Below are 21,629 nucleotides of genomic sequence, written 5' to 3'. Positions count from 1 at the left end.
TCACAGAGTTCAGAGACTGGACAAGACCTCTGGAGATTGTAAGGTCAGAGCCCCCTGCTTGGGGGGCCACCTAGAGCTGGCTGCCCACATGGCCTCTTCAGATGGCTTTCACCCATCTCCAAGGACTCCACAGCCTTCCTGGGCAACCTGGGAGTGACATCTTGGTTGTCCTCACAGCAAAAACCATTTTCTGATGTTCAGAGGGAACCTCCTGTGCAGCCACTGGTCCTGCCAATGCAGTAGGACAATGTTTCAGAGCTGTGGGACAAAAGTCTCCTCAGCACAGCAGAGACTTCACTGAAAATTAAGCTAAGATTTGCACAGTATTTGCACACTCTGAAGCATGGTAGTCTCGCTGCTTTGTTGCTACTTCAATTTGTGTTTCAAACATGTTTTGGATTCTCTGTCATGCATCAAATCTCGGTTGCTGTATTTGCAGTTCTGTAAAGCAAAGTGAGGAGAAGGATCTGTACTTTCCTACAGGTTTGTTCAGTGACTGCTGCAGTGGATCTGTGGAATGTTGTGAGCAACAAGAAGAGCTATCACACAGAAGAACTTTTCTTAATTCAGAAGACTCTGTAAGGACACAGCAGGGACTGAAAGAAAGGAGGGAGGTAATGTGTAGCCTGGCCTTTTGGAGAGGGCTGGAATTTAGGACCAGCACAAAGGTAAAGTGGAAACCAGGCAGGGAATAGGTTTAGTAAAGAAATTTGCAAGTGCAAGTTTTTAAATCCTTAGGAGCAAACTCTTAAGGACACAAGGCCTATACCTACCCAGGGAGCACACATAGAAAAGAAGAATGACAGCCATAGGCAAAAGCTAATTGATGTTGGGGTACATTACAATAAAAATGGGAGGTTTATCCCACCTAAGAGAACAAATAGGTTGAAAGAGAACAAAGTAGACCATATACTTAATGACACTTCCCAAGAAGCCCAATCTTGTTACTCTTATTTATATCTTATTTTATATAATTCTGTAGACAAAACTGAATCTGGACCTAATAACTGATTTTCTGTATAGAACTGCATGAAAAAACCAAATCATTGAAGCTGAATTCACCAGCTTTAGTGAACGCTTTAATAGTTTCTTTGTGAGAAGTGTTTGTGTTTGCAGGGGAAAGAGCTGCACAAAACAAGATATTTTAGTGTTCATGGAAATGACAATAAATTCACTTCATAAGAAGTTTCTTACTGATACTGAACACCCAGATATCATTCCTGAGGACAATGAACATGTCTAGAGGAACCACAACATCCTGGATGAGACTGACCACTTGTTTCTCATGCATTTTTGGTCAAAAAACCAGACAGTTTGTACTTTGTAAAATGCTTTTGAATGTATGCAGAAGGGATCATTTCCATCCAAAAACCCCCAGAGGAAGGATTATTTTTTTTTTTAAACTTAGAGATGGATTAAAAAAAAATCATTCAATATTTGAAGCCAGAAAATAAAGGATATGGAAAAAATGAGTTCAACTTACAGTGATCAGCACTGATTGCTCCATAGGAGTTGGTAGTTTTGCCCACAGGACACTTGATACAGAAGGAATGTCCTGTCTGATACTGATAGTAGCCAAGAGGGCAGGGAATGCATTCATCGTTCTGGAAATAACTGCCTGGAGGACAAACAACTGCAAAGAGAACAATCACCTTATTACTCTTTTGGAATTCAAACACTTCTGGCATTTGCACACGTGTGGGTGTGTGTATATATATAAAAATACATAAATCTAAATATATAAATATAAATATATATATATATATATATTTGCATACTATATATATATGTATATATATATGCTGATAGATTTGCCATAGGCTTCAAGCTCTTGATATATGTATTTCTAAGTGGTATAACAAAGTAAACACCCTTTAAGTGATCATTAAACTCATAATGACAGGAATATAGGCTGTGATATGTTTTCTCAGATCACCCAAAATCTCTTCTTGAATTAGAGCACATGAAGCTCCTTGGAAATGCCAAGTCCAGGCCTGATTCAACTGTCAAATCCATTTGTAATAAGATAATGCAAGTGAATGAGTTGTGAAAGAAAACAAAGGAAGACAAGCTACAAAAAGAGTAACTTCTAACACTACAAACAGAAACAGGAAGGTTCTGAGGAGCAGAAACTCCAAAACCATCACACAGAAAATCCACCATATGGTAAAACTTTTATTCAGAATTCCTGGTAAAGAAATTTGTGTTAAGCACTTCCAAACTAAACAATGAGGGCTGGATTAAAAGCCACTAGCTGAGCACATCTCAACCCAAACACAAAACAAAAAGGTGCTCTCAGTGATGTTCTTAGTCTGTATCTATATAATTTTCAATACAATCAGGAGCAATATTTCCAGCTGACCTGTTGCATATTACAGAGAAAATTCTTTGTCTACTGGGATATCATGGACTACTGTCTTTCCCTCCAGAGCATTCAAATGAACATTAAAGCAGAAGAGTCACAGACATATTTGCAGGACAATACCCCTGCTTGTTATTTCACAGCTGCTTCCCAGATGTAGATTTCCTTCAAAACACAATCAAATGTATATTTTGGGATTTTGACAAGGTGCAAAACTTTATTTCTGTTCTTGCCCTGCATGCTGACAGAATTTTAAGCTTCCATGAGAGAGAAACAGCAATGGAATATTGGCCATTCTCACTACAACCCATGTGATGAATTGATGTTCTAGTAGGAAAATTATCATATCTTTCTTCCTCATCTGTAAATAGTCCAGTGGGAATGTCTGGGAAGATTGAACTGTGAGACTGAAATTTTCCTCCTAGTACGCATCAAGGCAATTACTCTGGGTAAAACACATATCTAAAATCAATTACAGAATGAAAAAAATCCTGGATCAGTCAGAATTCTCCTTTCAAAAACCCATCATCTAATACACAAGTTTCTAATATGTTTTAAAGACAATTTCCAACATATGTCAAAAGCATAATACTCATTGAACAACTGTAGAAATTAAAGTGAAATGAGAAATCCATGCCTAAGTTGAAGACAAAATGCAATGAATGAAGAGGCTAGTTAAGCAATTCAAGGTTAAAAAGAAAAAAATTAAGCTTTTCAAAGCATTCTGCTTTTTTTTTTGTAGTTTTAGTCACGAGGTGAAAGAAACATCTGTGTCTCCTATCACATTTTGAGCAGGAAAAATTGCCTTTCATTTCACATGTTGGATTGACAAAAGGGCATAGAGAACAGTAAAAAATGTTGGTTCAGAATCACATTTTCTAGACTCTTTAACTCCTGGAGGGACCTATCAGTTCAGCTACAGGCCATGCTAATACAGTCACATGTAGGTTCAGTTTGACCCTACATGTGAGACAAACCACAATACTGTACTCTTTCAAGCATTGACATTAATACATTTTAACACCATAAGAAACTTTCAACCAAAATATCAGAGCTAAGCGTTACTAGTGGGACCAAACTGTGTAAGCCCAAAACAGGAAAAAAATTTAAAATATAAGGAAACAAAAAAAAAAAATTAACCCCTTGCTCCTGCACACGCAATTTGGAACAATTTGGTCTCACTTCTAACTGGACTTGGGCTTCTGTGTACCAGGGGAACAAGGTGCAAAATCCAGGCTGAGGAGCAGCTCGCTGAAGTGATTCCACAGGGATACTGCCCTTCACTAAAGCCTCAGCTCTCCCTACAGTGAGCAACTTCAAGAACTGTCCCAGCTGATCATTGTCCAATGACAATGATCTCTCTGCTCTGTCACTAGAGGACACGAAAGAACACAAGCGCACACCGCAGTTCTCAAGGTGAAGAAAAAAGGGAAGTTTATTTTCTGACTCCAACATTTATAGTTTTCCAAAAGTGACAGTGGATTGGAGGGTGACAGTGCCACCTCTCCAATGACACTGGACAAACCAACAGTCCCTCAAATTTCTCCTCCTCCATAAAACAATGCAAAACAATGAGTTATTTACAGAAAGTGTGTGAGAAATTTCACTACAAGAATGTCAACATCAGAAGGCTTAGGAAATCTTAAAAAATCAGGGCGACACTACTCCTTCTTCCCTCCAGGGATACTGGAAAACTTTGGGATATCAGATTCTTGATAGAGATTATGAGAAATTAAGTCTTCAGCAGTCAATCAGCTATAAATCTAGCCCTTTCATTTGGGTTATGTTTAAAGCAATCTAATAGAATCATCAAGCATTTTAAATAAAAAGAACTAGCATGAAAAATGTATAATAAGACAAAGCTAATTTACAGACAGCCTTTAGTTTTCACCTGAAATAAACAGGGGAGAAGGGTTATGCTCCTAAAGTCTCCCTGGACAGTTTCTAACTCTCTTAGTTTTAACTCATACATTAGCAAAAGAAAGTGCCTTTTCTACTATTAAAATTTGGCTAAAATATTATTGTTACCCCCAACTCTTAAGGATTGTATTCATAGATACCTGTGACATAACATAGCTCAGTGTAAGGCTGAGACTAAGAAAAAACGTCATATAAGAAAAATTAATATATGATAAATGTTACCCATTTGACAAGCAGGAAGACATGAAACAACACAACAATAGATGCAAATAAACGGATGACTGTAAGGAAGATAGAAGAGAAAAAGAGGCAGATCCATGTAAGTTGCATGTTCATATATTAATGAATATATTAAGCTTATTGAGAACCTGCTGCTACTGACCTTCCTAAAGGAAAAGCAATTACATTGACAATGAAATAAAACCAAACAAATCAAAAGGACCAGGATCTGAAAACACAGTTTTTATTTCCAGAACAAGCCAGAACAGGAAAGAGAAGAGAATAAAGAATCTCTGCCACCCTCACACAATTTCATTTTCTGCTGCCACAGGTTATGCTTCTTACTAATTTTCATTATTATTATTAGTGGGGAAACAGACCCAGACAGGATGAATGAGCATATCTATATCTATATCTATATCTATATCTATATCTATATCTATATCTATATCTATATCTATATCTATGTATATCTATCTATCTATCTATCTATCTATCTATCTATCTATCTATCTATCTATATTAGAAGAACCAGAACCTGGATTCCTAAGTTCCCTGTTCAGAATAAAATAAGCAGTCCTGCAACACAAACCAGTGTCCAGCAGCAAGTACACTATGACAGCTTGAAGTCTGAAATCTCTGTCAAAGGCTGGAGCAGAAATTGTCTCCTTTCCACATATCTATGATGTCTGTTTTACTGAGTGACATTTTCCACAGCTAGCTGGTTCAAATATGTATGAATTAACTCACAAGGCAAGTTAATTCACTGCTTCCTAGAGGCCTTTATGCCTGGCAGGCAGTACTTGGCAGAAAAATCCAATTCTTTCTAAGTTCTGCTCCAAGTGATGGATTCTACTTAAAAAATAATGTTACCTTTAAGCAATACAACACTATATCGTGTTAGGTAGCTCCAAGTTGCTATGGACTCTGGACTCAGAAGGAATTAATATTTTTTTCTGCATGTGTTTAAATAACCCATATCTAAAGTGTTTCAGACTGTGGAGAGGAACTGAACCTGCAGACAATTTACCCTTAAAGGTCCAGGCTGGAAACTGCAGCAGTTCAAAAGTGTTCAGCACTTGATTACCTTACCCAGGCATTAGGATACTCTCTGAACTTAAACAGAAACACCACACCAAACAGGGAGATAAGTTTTTTCCCATATTCTGATGTGCTTCATAGAAATGAAGTGATGACTATCTGAAAACATTTCCAGTAGAAAAGTTATCCAAAACCTACCTCTGTTATACCTACAAGTGTACTACAAGTGGTACAACTCTCCTCTGTTCCCTAGATTAAAAAAGGCTAGAGACAGTGAATAAATCCCAAAGTGGCATAAATGAGACATGGCCTCATTGAGGACAATTGGCCAACAAGAACAACCAGGAAGGTTGGTGTTGATAGAAACAGGAGTGGGACTGGTAAGGCAAAGGCACTTTGGCAGCATGGCCTGGTACCAAGGAGAGGTTGGCCCAGCCACAGGGAGCTGTGGAAAAGGCTGGTTTGGCAGCCCTAAGGAGGATGCTGGCAGAAAGGCAGCCTGTTCCAGGGAAGCAGACTAAACAGAAGGAAAGAAGAAAAGAGGGCAGAAGTGCAGTTAGGTCTGGGTGTTGGCCAGCATCAAAGAAAGCTTCCATCTGAGCTGGCTGGACTTGGCCCAGGAATTCACAATCTCAGGACTTTTGGCATTTCTGCCTCTAGGTTTCTATTCCAGGTAACAGAACATGATCTGAAGCTCTGGCTACATAATCTTTGTGAAATCCTCTTATGAACGATCATGTGCATTACAGAATGACCTTCTATTACCAGACATATCTAAAATGTTTACAAAAATCTCTACACAATGTCAGTGCTATGATGGCCATTTCCAAATCATTGGTTCAACACAAGGAATGAACAGTAAGCAAAGCACTAAATCCCATCTCTCCCATTCACATTGGTGCCTCACACTTTTCAAATATGAACCTTAAACACAAGTACACTGATGGCTTTCTAATTTCAGCTTTATACTGATTCCTGAGAACATCTAAGAATGGAAAGCTAAAAATGAGACCTACCACACCCTTGTGAATTAGGGCCTGCTTTCCCAGGAGATGAAATTCTTCTAAACCCACTTCTACATCCGAGCTGCACACGGGGAGACAGATCAAACTCTTCATCTCGGGGAAAATCAATGACAGAATCTGCTAGGAACTGCTTGGAATCCAAATACAGCAGAAAAACACCATCCTTAATCTCTTTTATGAATGCTCCGATTAGCCTTTCCCCAACAATTGCATTTTCTAAAGAAGAGAAAAAAAAAAAATACAACAAAACGGCATGAAAGACATTTCCGTAGTACAGGAATGGATAACCACAGAGAAACTGATGGGTTGAAGTTAAAAACAGAGGCAGATGCAGGAATACAAGCATGTTATCAAACACCAGACCCTAATTAATCTGTACAGCATCTATAAAATTACAGTCTTACTTTACTCAGTTTAAATACACCCAAAACCACCTCAAACAGAAGGCCCCAAAGCTTCCTGAACAGGTAATGGAAGTTGGAACTTAATGGGACATGATGGTGCCATGACCATACAAAAAGAGCAGGTTCTGCTCTGTTTCTTCTGAAATTGTAAAATCATTCCCTCAAAAAGCTATTTTTGTACTACAGGGAATTTTTAGTGTGAAGAGGGTCAAAAAGAGAATTCTCTCAAAGAGGAGCACTTCCAAAATAAAAGTTTCATATAAAACCAAACACACTTCGACTTTGATTCACTTTCTGCAAACTGCTTGAATATTCCCAGGGGCAATGGAACATTAGATAAGATATAATTTGGATTAGATACAACTTAAACTAGATAAAAGGAAGAAGTTTTTTTACAGTGATGGTGGTGAAACACTTGACCAAGTTGCCCAGAGAGGCAGTGGATACTCCACCCTTGGAAATGTTCAAGGTCAGATTGGAAGGGACTCTGAGGAACCTGACTGAGTTGATGCTGTCCCTGCCCGTGGCAGAGGTGTTGGACTAGATGACCTTCAAAGGTACCTTCCAAGCCAAACCATTCTGTTATTCTGCGTTTTGTGTTTCCCTTAGAATATGGAACTGGATGGATGTAAACAATATCAAACTGTAGAGCCAGGAGTTACAGGAACACTGCAGCTGCCATCTGTGTCCTAAAGGATTTTGAATTCAGTTCTGGTCAAGCAAAATTGCTGTAGGACACACATCTCCAAGCCCCAAAGTTAGAAGGAAGAATACATGCAGACAGAGCTATTTCTTTTTAGTGCTTTCCAAAGCAGTAAAACTGGAGAAAAGGTCACACCAAGGTTGGGAGAGACCTTCAAGATAATTTAGTCCAACCACCAACCCAGCAGCACCATTATCACCCCTAAATGACATCGTCAAGTGACACATCCAGATGCCCCTTGAACACTGGCAGAGATGGTGACTCCACCACTTGTCTGGCCAGCTTATTCTAATGCCTGACCATTCTCTCAATTAAAAAATTTCTAATATCTAATCTGAACCTCCCCTGGGACTACCTGAGCCCATTTCCTCTTGTTCTGTCACTTGAGACCTGGGGGAAGAGTATCACTCCCGCCTCCTTTCAGGCAGCTGAGAGAGCAATAAGATCTCCCCTTTTCTCCTGGCTAAACAGCCCCAGCTCCCCCAACTGCTCCACATCAGACTTGAGCTTCAGACCCTTCTCCAGCTCCTTTGCCCTCATCTGGACATGCTCTAGAACCTCAACGTCCTTTTTTGAAGTGAAGGGTCCAAAAATGAACACAGGATTTGAGGTGTGGCCTCACCAGTGCTGGGGGTCAATCACTGCCCTGGTCCTGCTGGCCACATTATTCTTGATACAGGCCACTATCCTTGATATGCCCACAGAGAGCATGTGAACTTGGGATATATTTTTAATATATTTTATATTGAAGGAATATACTGACTGCTTTGAAAGAAGTTCCTTACACCACCCCTAACTCTTGTGGAAACCACAGCAAACATCTGCCAGTCAGTGTTCTCTGTATAGTTGCTCCAGGGTGTCAGAAGTAAGGATCATTCTTTAGTGTCAAAGGTAATGCAACTAATAGAAATAGAGGGAAAAGGGGGGAAAAAAAGAAAAAATAACTTGGAAGAAATTAGTTGAGTTTTTGACAATGTGTGAATTGTGTTTTTCCGAGTACAATGAATATAAAGACTTTTCCACCACTGAGGACTTGTCCAATGGAAATTAACATCTGGGACAGTTCAGCTCATGCCTGATAAAGTAATTTGCAATCCTAGTTAAGGCAGCTGCAGTCCTATGTGAAAGAAACATTCAATTATAGCTTCTTTCCACTGTGTGGTCACAGCCTGAGAGGGGAAATATATCAACACTGAAAGCTCAAAAACACAACACCACTGTTATAAAGACAGGGAAGCAAAATGATTAAAAGCAAATCAGGTTTAATCCACAGAGCAAACAGAGAAAGAAAAATTACCAATATCATGTAAGTCAGGGAGAGAAGCTGTGGGGATGTTTTCCAGCTGAGTCCTCCACGTGATGTTCACTCCCAGGCGATCCACGCTCAGGCACTCGACATAGACAGTGGAATCATCACACATGGAAACTGAGCCAGTTGTTCCAAATGCATTTACCTTGAATTCAGAATTAAGTGAAATCACAGTTACACAACCTGAGAACTTTCTTATTCCTGCCTTGCCCTATTCATTTGAAATGTACTATACTTGAAGTAACACTGTCAAAAGGGGCTGTAAAAACAGAAGCGAGAAAATATAATTTTAGCAAGCCATATACTCACTGTAAGAACAGTCAAAATATTCTCTTCCATTGAAACAAAATTTTAACAAATATTGGGCTGACGTGATATGACTTTTATCGCTGGAACTAAACTGATCTGATGATGTGGTGTGAGACTAAACCTATTTTCCCACTCGCCCATATGAGAGGACTGACAGTTCTGACAGATTTCATGGCCTATTCCATTCTTCCACATTTCTCAAACAGGCAAAGGTCTATGCTGTGTTTATTTAGTTATTATTATTTTTAATGTAACACAAAACCCAACTAAAGAAAACCAAACCAAACCAAACAAACAAAATCCACCAACAGGAATTTAAATTACCTGGAGGTGACATAAACCACGAGCCTTCAATTCATCTAAAATAAATATCTGGAATGCCTGGAGTAATCCAGAGTAGTCAGAACTACATGTCTTCTCGGGAGGCAGGCGTAGTTGAAAGTGTGTTTGAGCTTGGACCGTCTGAAATAATTGGAGCTCTAAAAATGAAGCAGAGAGGGCATTTAGTAACCTCACTAATGAGGAACCTGACCTTCAGAGTTACTTTGAGAAAAGCCAACATTGATTTGACATTCTCATGTTTCATCAAAAACATCTCCCCACTTTTAGATGAAAGCAGTAGAGCTGTCAATAGTAAATAACAAGCAGCAAGACACAAGCTTGATAAATATAAGTGTTGTGCATTAGAGAAAAAAACAAGTGATACACTTAGATAATAATGAAGAGCTATTTTACACTGGAGCACTAGCTCACAGAAAGATAAGGACAATCTGGATCATTACTGATAATTTTTCTTAAGCCTTAGTAAACAGGATGTTCCAGAGAACTACATGAAAGCTGACATTATGCCAATACTTCGAAAAGAATCAGAAAGACAAGAATTATTGACCTGTCGATTTTCACTTCTCTTACATGCAATCATGAAAACACTTCAATTAAAAAAGGAATTAAACGATGAAAGCAATTAATACTAATGTAAATGGGCTTTTGGAAACACAGCTTGTCAAATTAATTGGGAGGAAGTTTTAGGAGAGAATAAATTTGCAGAATAATGGCATTGCCATGGACGTCTACAAGTGCTTTCTGAATTTTTTATAGCAAACCCAAGTGATGCTAATCACACAAATTGATGACAAACCTGTGAGCTCATCAGTCAGAAAATCAAAATCTATTTAATCAGTTTTTAACAAGTAAAAAATGTAAATTTTTTGTCTCCCCTGGAGTAACACTGATCCCAGGCCCCATGGAGGGTTTGTTATCTCAGGTTCAGCACAACAGTCATGCTGTCATTCCACCTCCAAGTGGAGCTGGCTCTTATGTCACCAGGCTTGACAAGCAGCAGAGCTCTCCCTCATTCAGCTCCTCTGCAGGCCCTCCCTGCATCACAAACAGGTGTCACTGCCGGAGCACAATTATTCATCCCTCACCCCAAAAATGAGCATGAGAAAGCCTGGAGAGCTTCCAAGGAGAATGGCAGATGCTTCTTCCTGAAAGGCACAAAGCCCTCTCTCTGCTTAGTGTCTCAGAGAGTATTTAAAGAGCTGATTTAACCACAGTCTCTAGATGTGTACATAAAGAACAGGAAACATGATATTTGAAAGTGAGGGTAATTATCCATTGGAACAAATTACTAAGTGTTTTGGTGAATTCTCCATTATTGTGAAGTTTGTTCAATCACCTTCTCATGTGTCGGGAATTTTTTTCTTTCTCCTTAAACCATGCTCTATTCCAAACACAAATTACTGGGGAAAGTCCTTGGCTTACAGTAAACTTAATAGCAGATTGCCACACACTCCCCTCTGTCTCTACAAAGTTATCCCACTGCCATCAGGCAAACATGGAAGTTATTTCATAACATGCTAGAGAAACCTCACAAACACCATCACAAACAGACAAAAGTTTCAGTCTGAAATTTAAAGTTTTGCATTTCGAATAGAAGAGTTTAACCCATTCTGATGATTAATGGGTGTAACCTCTTCTGGAAATGAAAAGCAGCTGCAAATATAGCAGGAACACCTGCATTTCTCAAAGTTCAGCACTGCTACAAATTGCCATTTTGATCAGAATGTATGTCTTTTTAAAATAATTGAAAAGGCCAACATTAATATCAAATTACTCTGAATGGACATCCAATTCTTCCAAGATTTAAAGTGCTATTTTTTTCTTGAAAGCAAAATGTTTTGAAAAATACCAGAAATCAGCCAAAAAATACAACAATAATCCTTAAGAACAGACTGCTGCAAAAAAGATGCAGAAGTAACAGTGACTTGATTATGCAAATAAACAGTCAAGCTCTGCCAAATTCAAACATCTGGCACTCATCTGTTCTTCCAGGGCTAAGTAGTTCCATCAGAATCACTTATGGTGCCAGCATCTTTTAACTAACAAGAAAAATCTGCATATAGATTGAATAGCTATTTATAGCTCTATTATTACAGGCAAGAGGGACAGTTTCTGGCACAGGGGCCAGCCAAGAGCCAGAGGTGAAGATGGCAGAAGACAGAACACATCTTCTGCACCTCAGCTTAGCCACTCCCCTATAACTTATGGTTGTTATTCACACAGTAGTTGTGTGATAAAAGCTGATTTTTGCACTGTTTACACTGTTCTGAGCCCTCCCAGGCCCTGGCAGATGAGATGAGATCAGAGGACAGCAGATCAGATCAGACATACTCTGGCAGGCCTGCAGCAGAGGGGCAGCCGAGACCCAGCGCCGCTGCTGCGCATCGCACTGGGATGAGGTGCTGGGGGTGGCACTGTGGAAGCCCTGTCGACACACGAGCTGGCACTGCTGGATGCTTGGAGCCTGTCCAGGGATGTTTTCACAAAGTACAGCCCCATTGGCAACTGCTGAGGCACCAAATGGCAGAGCACACCGCGGACCTGCAGGCAGGGGAGAAAGGGGAAATGTGTTTAGAGGCTACGATGACTTCTAGGACAAAGTCCATAAACCTCTCACATCCACAGATTCAAACCTACACAGCACCCTGCGCCCTTCCCACTCATCAGCTTTGACCTGGTTTGAGGGCAGCTTGGTTCAGTTTACTGAAGCTGATGGAAAGACACATATTGACTGTGATGGGTAATGCATCAGGCCCAGAAAGGGACGTGCGTGGTTTCTAGGAACAGATACATTTTGAACAGTCATGAATAAATTTCAGCAGGAAATGAGGAGATTTCTAACCAACAGCAGAACAAACCTTTATAGAAGATATCTAGTGGAAACAGGCAGGGCCAAATAAACCTCAATTCCTCTTATACTGAAGTTTGAAAGGTTTGAGATCAGGAACTCATGACTGTGGTGTCTTCAGCACCACCAAGATGTTTGTAGTGACCAGCAGGGCAGAATATATATATATATATAAACAGTAGTATTCAGCTCTAGAGTTGGAGCACAATTTTCCCTATCAACTCACTCAGTATGAGTGCAGTCATTCAAACCCTGCTAGCCCACTGTAACAGATTAATTACAGTGATAATTAATTTTTACTAATCAGTACAGGCCAATTACTTCACTCAACATTAGCGAAATACCAACTTAATTACTAAATACATACAGTAATAGTTAAACACTTATTAGTTCCAGAGCTACAAAACATAAGAAGAAAAAAAAAACTTCCTCACTTATAAATAAATACAAAGAAAAAGATGTTATCATATCATACAATTCACTTGCTTGGCGTATATATAGATCATTTTCCAAACTGAAATTGCTCAGATCAGACCTAAATTTCCTGATTGTTGAAGGGAGGCAAACACTGATGATGGTTCAGGTCTGAGCACCCTCCCTCTCCCCCTCTGATGGAGATTAATTCCATAACTAAGCAGCCACTTCATTTAAAGTATTGAAAACCTTGTATTAAACTTTCAGTTAAAGTATTAAAATATTGCAGGATGAATCTGGGATACAGAGTGTGCAGTACATCTTTGTTTTCCAACACTGAGCATGTCAATGCCAACAAAAAAAAGCTTTCATATCTGCCTCTCTGAATTGCCAAATGCATATTTTTATCCACGTCTCCTTTATAGCAACTTTTTTGCAATAACTCTGTAAATGGGGCCACTGCATTCCTTCTCTTCACTCACTGACTCTGTAGCCAGACTCTCTCAGTAAAGGTGGAAACCTGGAATCCTTGCTTAACAAATTTCAAATAAATCTCCCAAGGTTTTAGCACCAGAAGGCACCTCTGTAAAAGAGATAGTAATACTCATCCTGGCTGTTAAATTACAATAATATAATCTTTATACAAAGTACGTAAAAATCAGTCTGCAGTTTCTTAATTGCTCTAATACATTTCTATATGCAGCAAGCTCTATCCAGTCTCAGCTGAATGGGGCTACAATCTCTTACTGCCTGTTCCATTGAGATTTGGTGTGTGAACCAGGGAAATACCCAGCCCCCAAAACAGAAGTAATCAATGGTTTCCTGGTGTGGTTCAGAGGTTTCAATTCACCATCAGTAATTTGCTCATTTATCCCTCTAGAGATAACACTTCATCTACTATTTACTAAGCCTGTACCATTTTGTCATTGTCCATTGTCCTGTTTCTTGGTCCTGTAGGAGTGAATCAGAATCCAGCTGAATAATGACACTTCTTTCATAGGTATTTCCAAAGATTTTCACAAGGAAATTAACAACTCCAAGGACCTTCTCTGGAAACCTCTCTCCTCTGTCTCTACTCAGAATTATGGGTAGTGGGCATGAGGATGGGAGATGCATGGGGACTGCTGAGGTACTTGGCATCACCTCTCCAGTGCATGCCAGCTAGAAGAAGCTGGATTCTACATCTGATGGAAGTGATTAAACTAATGAAAACCTCCTGGCATGTACTGGGCACTCTGAGTTATTACTTTCTGTTTACAGCTGTCTGTTCTGATGCTGGAGGAGAAATTCATCATATTTTCCCACCACAACAGCTTATTTTGCTGAGAGGCAAGATCTCCAGAGTAGCAGTAGAGTACTCCTTTTCCCTGAACAATTATTAGTAATTCCCAGGACTAGAGGCATAAGGCTGGATAGACTGAGGAGAAAACTAACTTTTGATTCTTTTTTTTTTTACACAACAACTAAGTTGTGTATCATGAAAAGTTCCATCGCTCTTTCAAAATCCAGGGAAACCATTATTTCAGTCTTTATGCAGAAAAAAAACAAATAGCTGTCAGTAAAACCAGGCGTCCACTATATTTTCAAAGCAGTTCTCCTTCTCAGCTCAGTATTTTAAAAAGGCCATTAATCACTATTAGTCATTATTTTCTCTAGGAAAAGTACAGGATGGCAGCAGCACTGTACTTGTGGTCCGCTCTGCTTCTCTGAAGAGCTAAAAACCTGCCTTGGATGGCTATGCTCAGGTGACTACACCACCCTACTTTGGAGCTCATTTCCTCAGAGCTCAGTTGGCATCTTCACACAACACCATAAGCATGGGGCAGAAACAGCCATGGGGTCTCCTTCTGGCTTCTCATAAAATCCCATCCTCAGAACTCTCTATTGATAAAAGAGAGTGCAAAGAAAATTATTTCCAAGTTGGCTGAGCAGTTACCTACTTGATAAAAACCTTGCAGGCAATTGAGTTGACACATTCAGGTATTTTCCAATAGAATTGTAGAATCATTAAGTTTGGAAACAGCCTGTATGATCATTGAGTCCAGCCATTAACCCAGCACTGTCAGCTGCACCACTAAACCTCAAGTATCACATCTTCTATTTGGTCAGTGAGCACAGACCTGTGTTGATCTTTACACAGCAGAATCACAAAAGGAAACTGCAGCAAATTATGTGGTCTTCTTTCCCTATTTTTTTCAAACCTTCTCCTCCAAAACCAAGAAAAAACTGCAAACAGCAGTGCCCTGCAGACAACTGTTGAAGGTTTTCTTTTTACATCTCTACTTCCCGCTAATCATTACATTTTGGAGCATAGCCTTGTAGGAAGTTTAATTAATTTTGCTTCACTTCAGTGATGGGAAAATGTATAAAGGACATTGCAAATTAAATTTGTCCAAATGTCTTCCATTTGGATGTCTCACTGGAAACCATGAGTGAATTCCAGTGCTTCACAACTCTGGTCATTCAGGAAATACTCTGTGAATATGCAATGTTTTGGCACATCTTTTACACAATTCTGGTCACAAGCCAAGAGTCAGAATGGCAGAAGCATACATTTTTCAAATTTTATTTTAGTTAGCTGAATGGGTTTTAATCCCAGAGCCAGCTCACACTGGAGCAGGTTCAAGTTTGCAGCAAGCTTTTCATATTGGCCTTATAGCTGGGTTTCATAGTTCAAATGGTTTGATTCAACCAATTTTATGAATTACAAAAAGTCAAGGATCCATTCCATTCTCCTTTTTCCCTCACAAAGCACCTAAAGAAAACAAGACAGCACGCCCTGGCAGGTCTGAAATCTGCTATAACACAAAGATAAGCATGTGGCTTGAGAAAAAAATCTCTAAAGGTCTGAAGAAATAAGATTAAATTCAGCTAGGGAGTGGAAAAATTTAGAATCTGGGTTAATTTCAGGCCTGGATTTGCTCACAAGATGCTTGAAGCAAGAACTCACTTGCACATTCCGGTCTTGCCCCGCTCACTCGTGTCCCTGGCACCTCTTCTCCATTGCCAAAGACACACCAGCAGCTCTCCTGCTCCTGGCTGCACTGCACAGGGGAGAAACTCCCCCTGTCCCCTTCACACTGGGGGATGTCTCCTCTGGCAGCTTCTCGTGAAACCACTTTGGACTTCAGCAGGTTACAGAAACTGGGACCTTCAAAGAGAGAGATTCTTTGCAAGATACACAATAGAAGACAACAAATTGACCTAAAGACTTGACCAGCAGTGCTTCCAGCCTATTTTGTCAGTAGAAAGAAAGGCGAGTGACCTCGAAAACAAGTAATTTGTTTGATTCTAGAAATGGGGAATTTACTTCTACTAAAACCCACATTTTCTTCTAACGATTAAAGTGCAAGTGGTACTGTTTTAGAAAAATAGTTGCAAAAATGCTTTAATTTATTTTTCTTTTTTTTTTTTTTTTTTTTTTTACAAATGTGATGGTGCATCATTTAGCGGCTCCTACTAAGGAGACCAAAAAAAAATCAAGTTAGAAAAGTTTAGCTTTTTGCAAAAAGTTTTGATCAAGGTAATTTTAAATAAAATGATATGATCATTTGCATTTTTAAATAGTTAAAATTGTGGTAAGAAATCAAAGATTAAAAAATGCATACGAGTTCATTCATAAGTTTGTCTAGACTGTTTTATTTCTGGTGTTATGAAAGTAAAGGGTAACAATTCTCAGATACCCTTTCAATGTTGCTGTGCTTTGTATGTATCCTATCACTGAGGAATTAAACTATGAGCCTCCCATGTTTCACAGGCAGCATTCTGAAAAGGAAAGTGCATATGCTGCAAAGCATGAGGGATCACAGGCAGGGGGCAAGGCATTACTCACACTCAGGATTGCCATCCAAGTCTTTGCTGCCACTCTGGAGTATTTCTCCTGACACAGGATCCACACACCAAATATCTGTGTCTGATCTCTGCAGCACAGTGTATTCTCCTGTCTACAAAGAATCAAGGAGCTGTCATTGCAGAGCAATGTGTTTTAATACAGACACACTGAAATCCATACCCCAAAGATTGGTTAAAATGCTTTATTATGTTTACACTTGTCCATTTTTAAAACATTTTGAAAAGAAACACAAAATACAGTCTAACTAATTTAATAGATAGTCCCTGAGAGAATCAAGAATCATTTAGGTTGGAAAAGACCTCTAAGATCACTAAGTCCAACCATTAAGCAGGGTGTAGACTAGAAGTCCATTGAGATAAAGTTCTGATAAAATCCTAGCTTGAAATGTTTTCAAAAGATGTGTAGATGTGGTGCTTCAAGATATGATTCAGTGATGGACTCAGCAATACTGGGGTAGCAGTTGGACTTGATCTTTGCAGTCTTTTCCAACCTAAATGATTACCTGATTCTATATGATAATGACTATTACATGACATGTCTATTCCTTGCTTCAAGATATGATTCAGTGATGGACTCAGCAATACTGGGGTAGCAGTTGGACTTGATCTTTGCAGTCTTTTCCAACCTAAATGATTACCTGATTCTATATGATAATGACTATTACATGACATGTCTATTCCTTGCCTGTCTCTCCCTTGCTCACTGCCATATTTTGAGAGCATCACAGACCCTGTTTTTTTGGGACATCTGCACTCAGCTCCCCCTCACATTGTCATTCTCTCACAGCTCAGGAAGAAAGAGCCCCCAAATGTTAGTCAATTAAGATGTGTCTTTAAAGCACAGCTCTACAAGAGCACCAGGCAGAGCCAGCCTGTGGGAGGGAAGCGTGGGCAGGCACAGAGCTTCCAATCCCCAGTCTCCATCTCAAAGCTATTTAAATTCTGCCTTCTGCAGGGCAATGCCAGCTTTTAGTTTTGTCTTTTCTTTCAGGTTAATGGAAATGCAAAAGGGTTGCTTAAGGAGCATGGACAGAAAGTGTGCGTGCATGGTGTAAGCAAAACTGCTTCCTCCCTCAGTCATGTCAAATCACCTCAAGGCAGCTGGGGATGAACAGATCAGCTGTAGTGGTGTCCAGCTTTGCACTGCTCTGTCTCCAGCTGGAAATGAGGGCACTGGCTCGAGATCGCTGACATGAAGTCTGGCCTGTCGGAGAAAAAAACATTTTTAAAATAAAATCAAGTTTCAGGCCCAAGCAAGAGAAAGAGTTACATCACAAGCTCCCTCACACATCTGCATTAGGCACTGCTGCAGTCTCAGGCAGGGCCACCAACAGTAGAGGGTCCACTCTCAAATTATGCAAACCAAAATCACACACTATGAAATTAAATGAATTAGTAAAATAAAAATAGAATTCTTTTTACTTTTCTTGGAATGGTTAGAAGCAAGCTTTACTTTATGCATATCATATTAAAATTTCCAATAAATATTAAAATTTGCAAGAACAGGTAAAGACAAAGATTTAGGAAGAAAACCCAACTGACATTTGGGAAGTTCTGCTGAGCGTGAGACCAAGGAATCCATGACATAATGACCTCTCTCGTCCACACACCAGCAATGACCTGGCCAGGGAAGAAAAGCAGCTTTATTTTAGACGTGGTACTGCTGTGTGCTTTGGTGCATACTAGGAAGATTTTCACCCTCAGCAGCTCTACAGAAAGGGACCAGTAAATCTGAGTCACAGCTATTCAGGGGTAAGTAAACCACACCTGAGAGCAGTGGTACAAATGGAAATGTAGCAGCTCTGGTGACACTCCCCCACTGCAGCCCTATCACCTCCTCCCAGAAATTTGGCATCATCCACAAACTTGCTGAGGGTGTGCTCCATCTCATCATCTGGGTCATGAGAGAAGGCATTAAGCAATACCAGCCCCTGGACCAACCCCCAAGGAACACAAGTAGCAGCAATATCTACTGAATATCTACTGATTTTTGAGCCCCAGCCAGTGACCACTTGAGTCCTGCCAATTTACACACATCTTGCAGACCACATCACCTTCCTCCACTCTGACTACTACTGGTTTTCTATCTTTTAATTAGAATTCTTAGGTTTTTGTTTTGTTTGGGCTGTTTTGAGTTTGTTTTTGTTTAGACAGCCCAGAGTGTCTTGTTAGGAATTGCTCACCTGTGCTCTCATAGCACTGAGTTGGCTCCCAGTTTCCCAGGCCATCACACTGAGGGATGTAAGGGAAAAATCCCAGCTGTGCTGCTTCCCCAGCAGAACTCTTTGAAGTAAAGTGGCTCTGCCAGTAGAAGTGCAGGACTATAAAAGAGAAGTAAAAGAAAGCTCTAGTGCCCATAAAGGATATATAAAAAGCACACATTTGCAAAAATCTGAATGTTCCCTGTACTTCAGATGACAAATTAATAAATTTTTAAAGTACATAAAGGCCAGTAAGTGCCCAGATTTAATATTTGCATTGTGTCATGCATACGAGACAACTGAAATCAGTTCTTGGCGTGGCAGCTTAATGACCCTGATTAATTACACCTGCTGAGTCCCACCTGCTTTTCAGAAAAGATGCATTTGACATCAAGTGCTCTTGCACAGATTCTGGGAGTGACTCCATTCAGTTCAGCCCTCCTCTCCCTCCCACCCACCTGACCATGCAGCCAGCTGGAGAGCAGAGTCACTGCCTGACAGCAGCTTTTTGGAGATCGCTGCCCCCGGCCCGTAGGGCCCAGCGGAGCGCAGGAGGTCCCTGTCCGTGAGCTGGATCCCCTTTGCCAGCAGGAAACTCTCTCCAAAGGCAAAATGGGACCCATTTGAGGCCAGGATGAGCTGCTCTGCCTCCTCCATAAATTTCATGGCTTCCTGCTTCACACCTTCACATATACCAGGGCCTGTATTAAAAATGTATACATGAAGAGAATATTAATGACTTTCATCTAAATCCAGTAAATATTTGCATGTGAAAACTAACTGGTCTTTAATTAGCATTGCCTGTTCCCCTCTGAAATCTGAATTGCATAATGAAGCAAGCAAAGGAGTCTTGTCTGTGCTCAGCTATTTAACAGCGAAAGTCTTAGAGTGCCATAAGTCACACAAACATTCTCCATGTCCTGAGCCAAAGGCCTGATGTTTTTAAGTCCTTATCAGTTACAAACTGAGTTAATATGTCTCTACAGAACATGCCCTCAGTTGCTGCCATTAAAAATGTGGATAATCAGAAGTGAGAGTTAGAAAAGAAAATGAAGGTCCATCCTTTGGGTCTGGAGTGGCAGGTGGCACTTGGACTGTCCTCTCCTCACATCTACTGACCCAGAAAGGGCACTTCAATGCACCGAACCAGCTCCATGAAAGCTGCTCCTCCAAAATAACTCTCTCAATCTTCTTCATCCCTTCATTCCCACTTGCCCATAGAACTGGAATCTCCACCAGTTCATTGTCCTGTCTCTTCTTCACAGCTGGAAAAAAAACTGTGTGATGAGAAAATTTCAGTGATGGAATTTGTAATACAGGTCACCTGCTGGAGTAACCTCAGAGTGGGACAGCACCTTTGGAGGAGGTGTCTAGACAGAGAGCTTACTGAATTTCAGTGCTGGCCTCACTCTCCTCCCAGTGACTTCTAGAGGGTATCTGTTACTCTTGACCACATAATAACAAAGAGTAAAGAAAATCCCTCTTGCTTCATTTTAAGGCATTCTTGAAAGTCATTTACATTACAGTGGAATCCTGATTTTTCCATACAACACATTCTAATATCCTTTTCCACCTGAATAAGTATCTTCTACAAAAGCATTGTATGTCTAAGCTCCAAATTGTAAAATCTACTCAAACTTGATAAGGAACTTTATTTTTCCTTATTCCCAAAACTCAGCCATCACTTATTTACTGGAAAAGAGTCACCCTACTTCTGACATCCAACGATAATGGCAGTGCTGATGATTTTCCTGAAAAGTTATTGTTGGCTACTTTACAGCAATTGAAAGGACTTCTCTCTCTTGTGGCATAACATAAAAGACCAGAAAACACTCCTACTTACATGCCAGAAATTGTTACTTACATGCTGGAACCTGATTCACTCCTGCCTTTGTTCCTTCCAGCTCTCCTCCTTTGCTGTCAACACACCAACAATCACGAAGTTCAAAGTGCCCTAAGGGAGCACTGAAGTCAGTGTAGGGTCCTGGGTAGTAGCTGAGCTGGTCAGTCAGAAGCTGCCAGAATATATATGGATCCAGCAAAATGTTCTCAGTTGCACTGGTCATGTTTCCTTTCAGCACTTGAGGTGGGAGATCCATGAAGGAGGAATACATGGAGAATGCAGGGAAGACATTCTGGTGCCCGGCCTCATACAAAGCTTTAACAAAAGCTGAAAAGTCTCCAGAGGATGCCTCTTTATACCCAGCTACTATGTCCAATAGGTCAGGAACAGGCAGGGGCTTGCCCTCGTTGTTCTCTGCAATCCACCTTTGGTACCACTCGAAGGCTTGCTCAGGGGGGCCACTGCACTGCACCTGCCTCCAGCCACCCTCAGCATCACACTGAGGGAGGTGAAGGCTGGACAGCTGGGGCACAGCTCTTGGATCTGACAACAGCAGCTTCACAGCCCTGAGAAACTCCTGACCAGCTGTGACTTGGCAAGCACTTGGGCCTGGGAAAAGAAAAACATGCACATCTTCTGAATGCACTGAAGATATACAATACCCCTATCCTCTAGTACAATAAACACCACTACTAAAAATTGGTCCCTCAGCCCAATAATAACAACAACATTCCTGTTACTAACAGGGCTCAGCATTATTAAGGTCCCATGCTGAACCAGGGTAAGATTTCCAAAGGGATGTGAGCCCTCCAAGATGAATAAAGATATGGGTTTTTT

The 21,629-nt window shown here is 40.3% G+C and overlaps 1 protein-coding gene across 1 annotated transcript in view; it reads right to left on the bottom strand.

Moving 5' to 3' along the window:
• The window catches only part of TG (thyroglobulin), a 146,386-nt gene that overhangs the window by 106,212 nt on the left and 18,545 nt on the right, over positions 1–21,629 (bottom strand). The window contains exons 10-21 of the mRNA XM_059846627.1: positions 20,814–21,401; positions 19,408–19,650; positions 18,932–19,069; positions 18,291–18,368; positions 17,840–17,952; positions 16,729–16,840; positions 15,847–16,047; positions 11,966–12,175; positions 9,617–9,771; positions 8,972–9,128; positions 6,559–6,783; positions 1,484–1,633 (exon numbers count right to left, since the gene is read on the bottom strand). Coding sequence (XP_059702610.1) covers positions 1,484–1,633; positions 6,559–6,783; positions 8,972–9,128; positions 9,617–9,771; positions 11,966–12,175; positions 15,847–16,047; positions 16,729–16,840; positions 17,840–17,952; positions 18,291–18,368; positions 18,932–19,069; positions 19,408–19,650; positions 20,814–21,401 — 2,370 coding nt within the window. The remainder of the gene's footprint in view (positions 1–1,483; positions 1,634–6,558; positions 6,784–8,971; positions 9,129–9,616; positions 9,772–11,965; positions 12,176–15,846; positions 16,048–16,728; positions 16,841–17,839; positions 17,953–18,290; positions 18,369–18,931; positions 19,070–19,407; positions 19,651–20,813; positions 21,402–21,629) is intronic.

Source organism: Haemorhous mexicanus, chromosome 1, assembly GCF_027477595.1.
Source record: "Haemorhous mexicanus isolate bHaeMex1 chromosome 1, bHaeMex1.pri, whole genome shotgun sequence".
NCBI lineage: Eukaryota > Metazoa > Chordata > Aves > Passeriformes > Fringillidae > Haemorhous > Haemorhous mexicanus.
The sequence above is the reverse complement of the archived record's forward strand: the minus strand, read 5'-3'. Positions and strand labels throughout refer to the sequence as shown.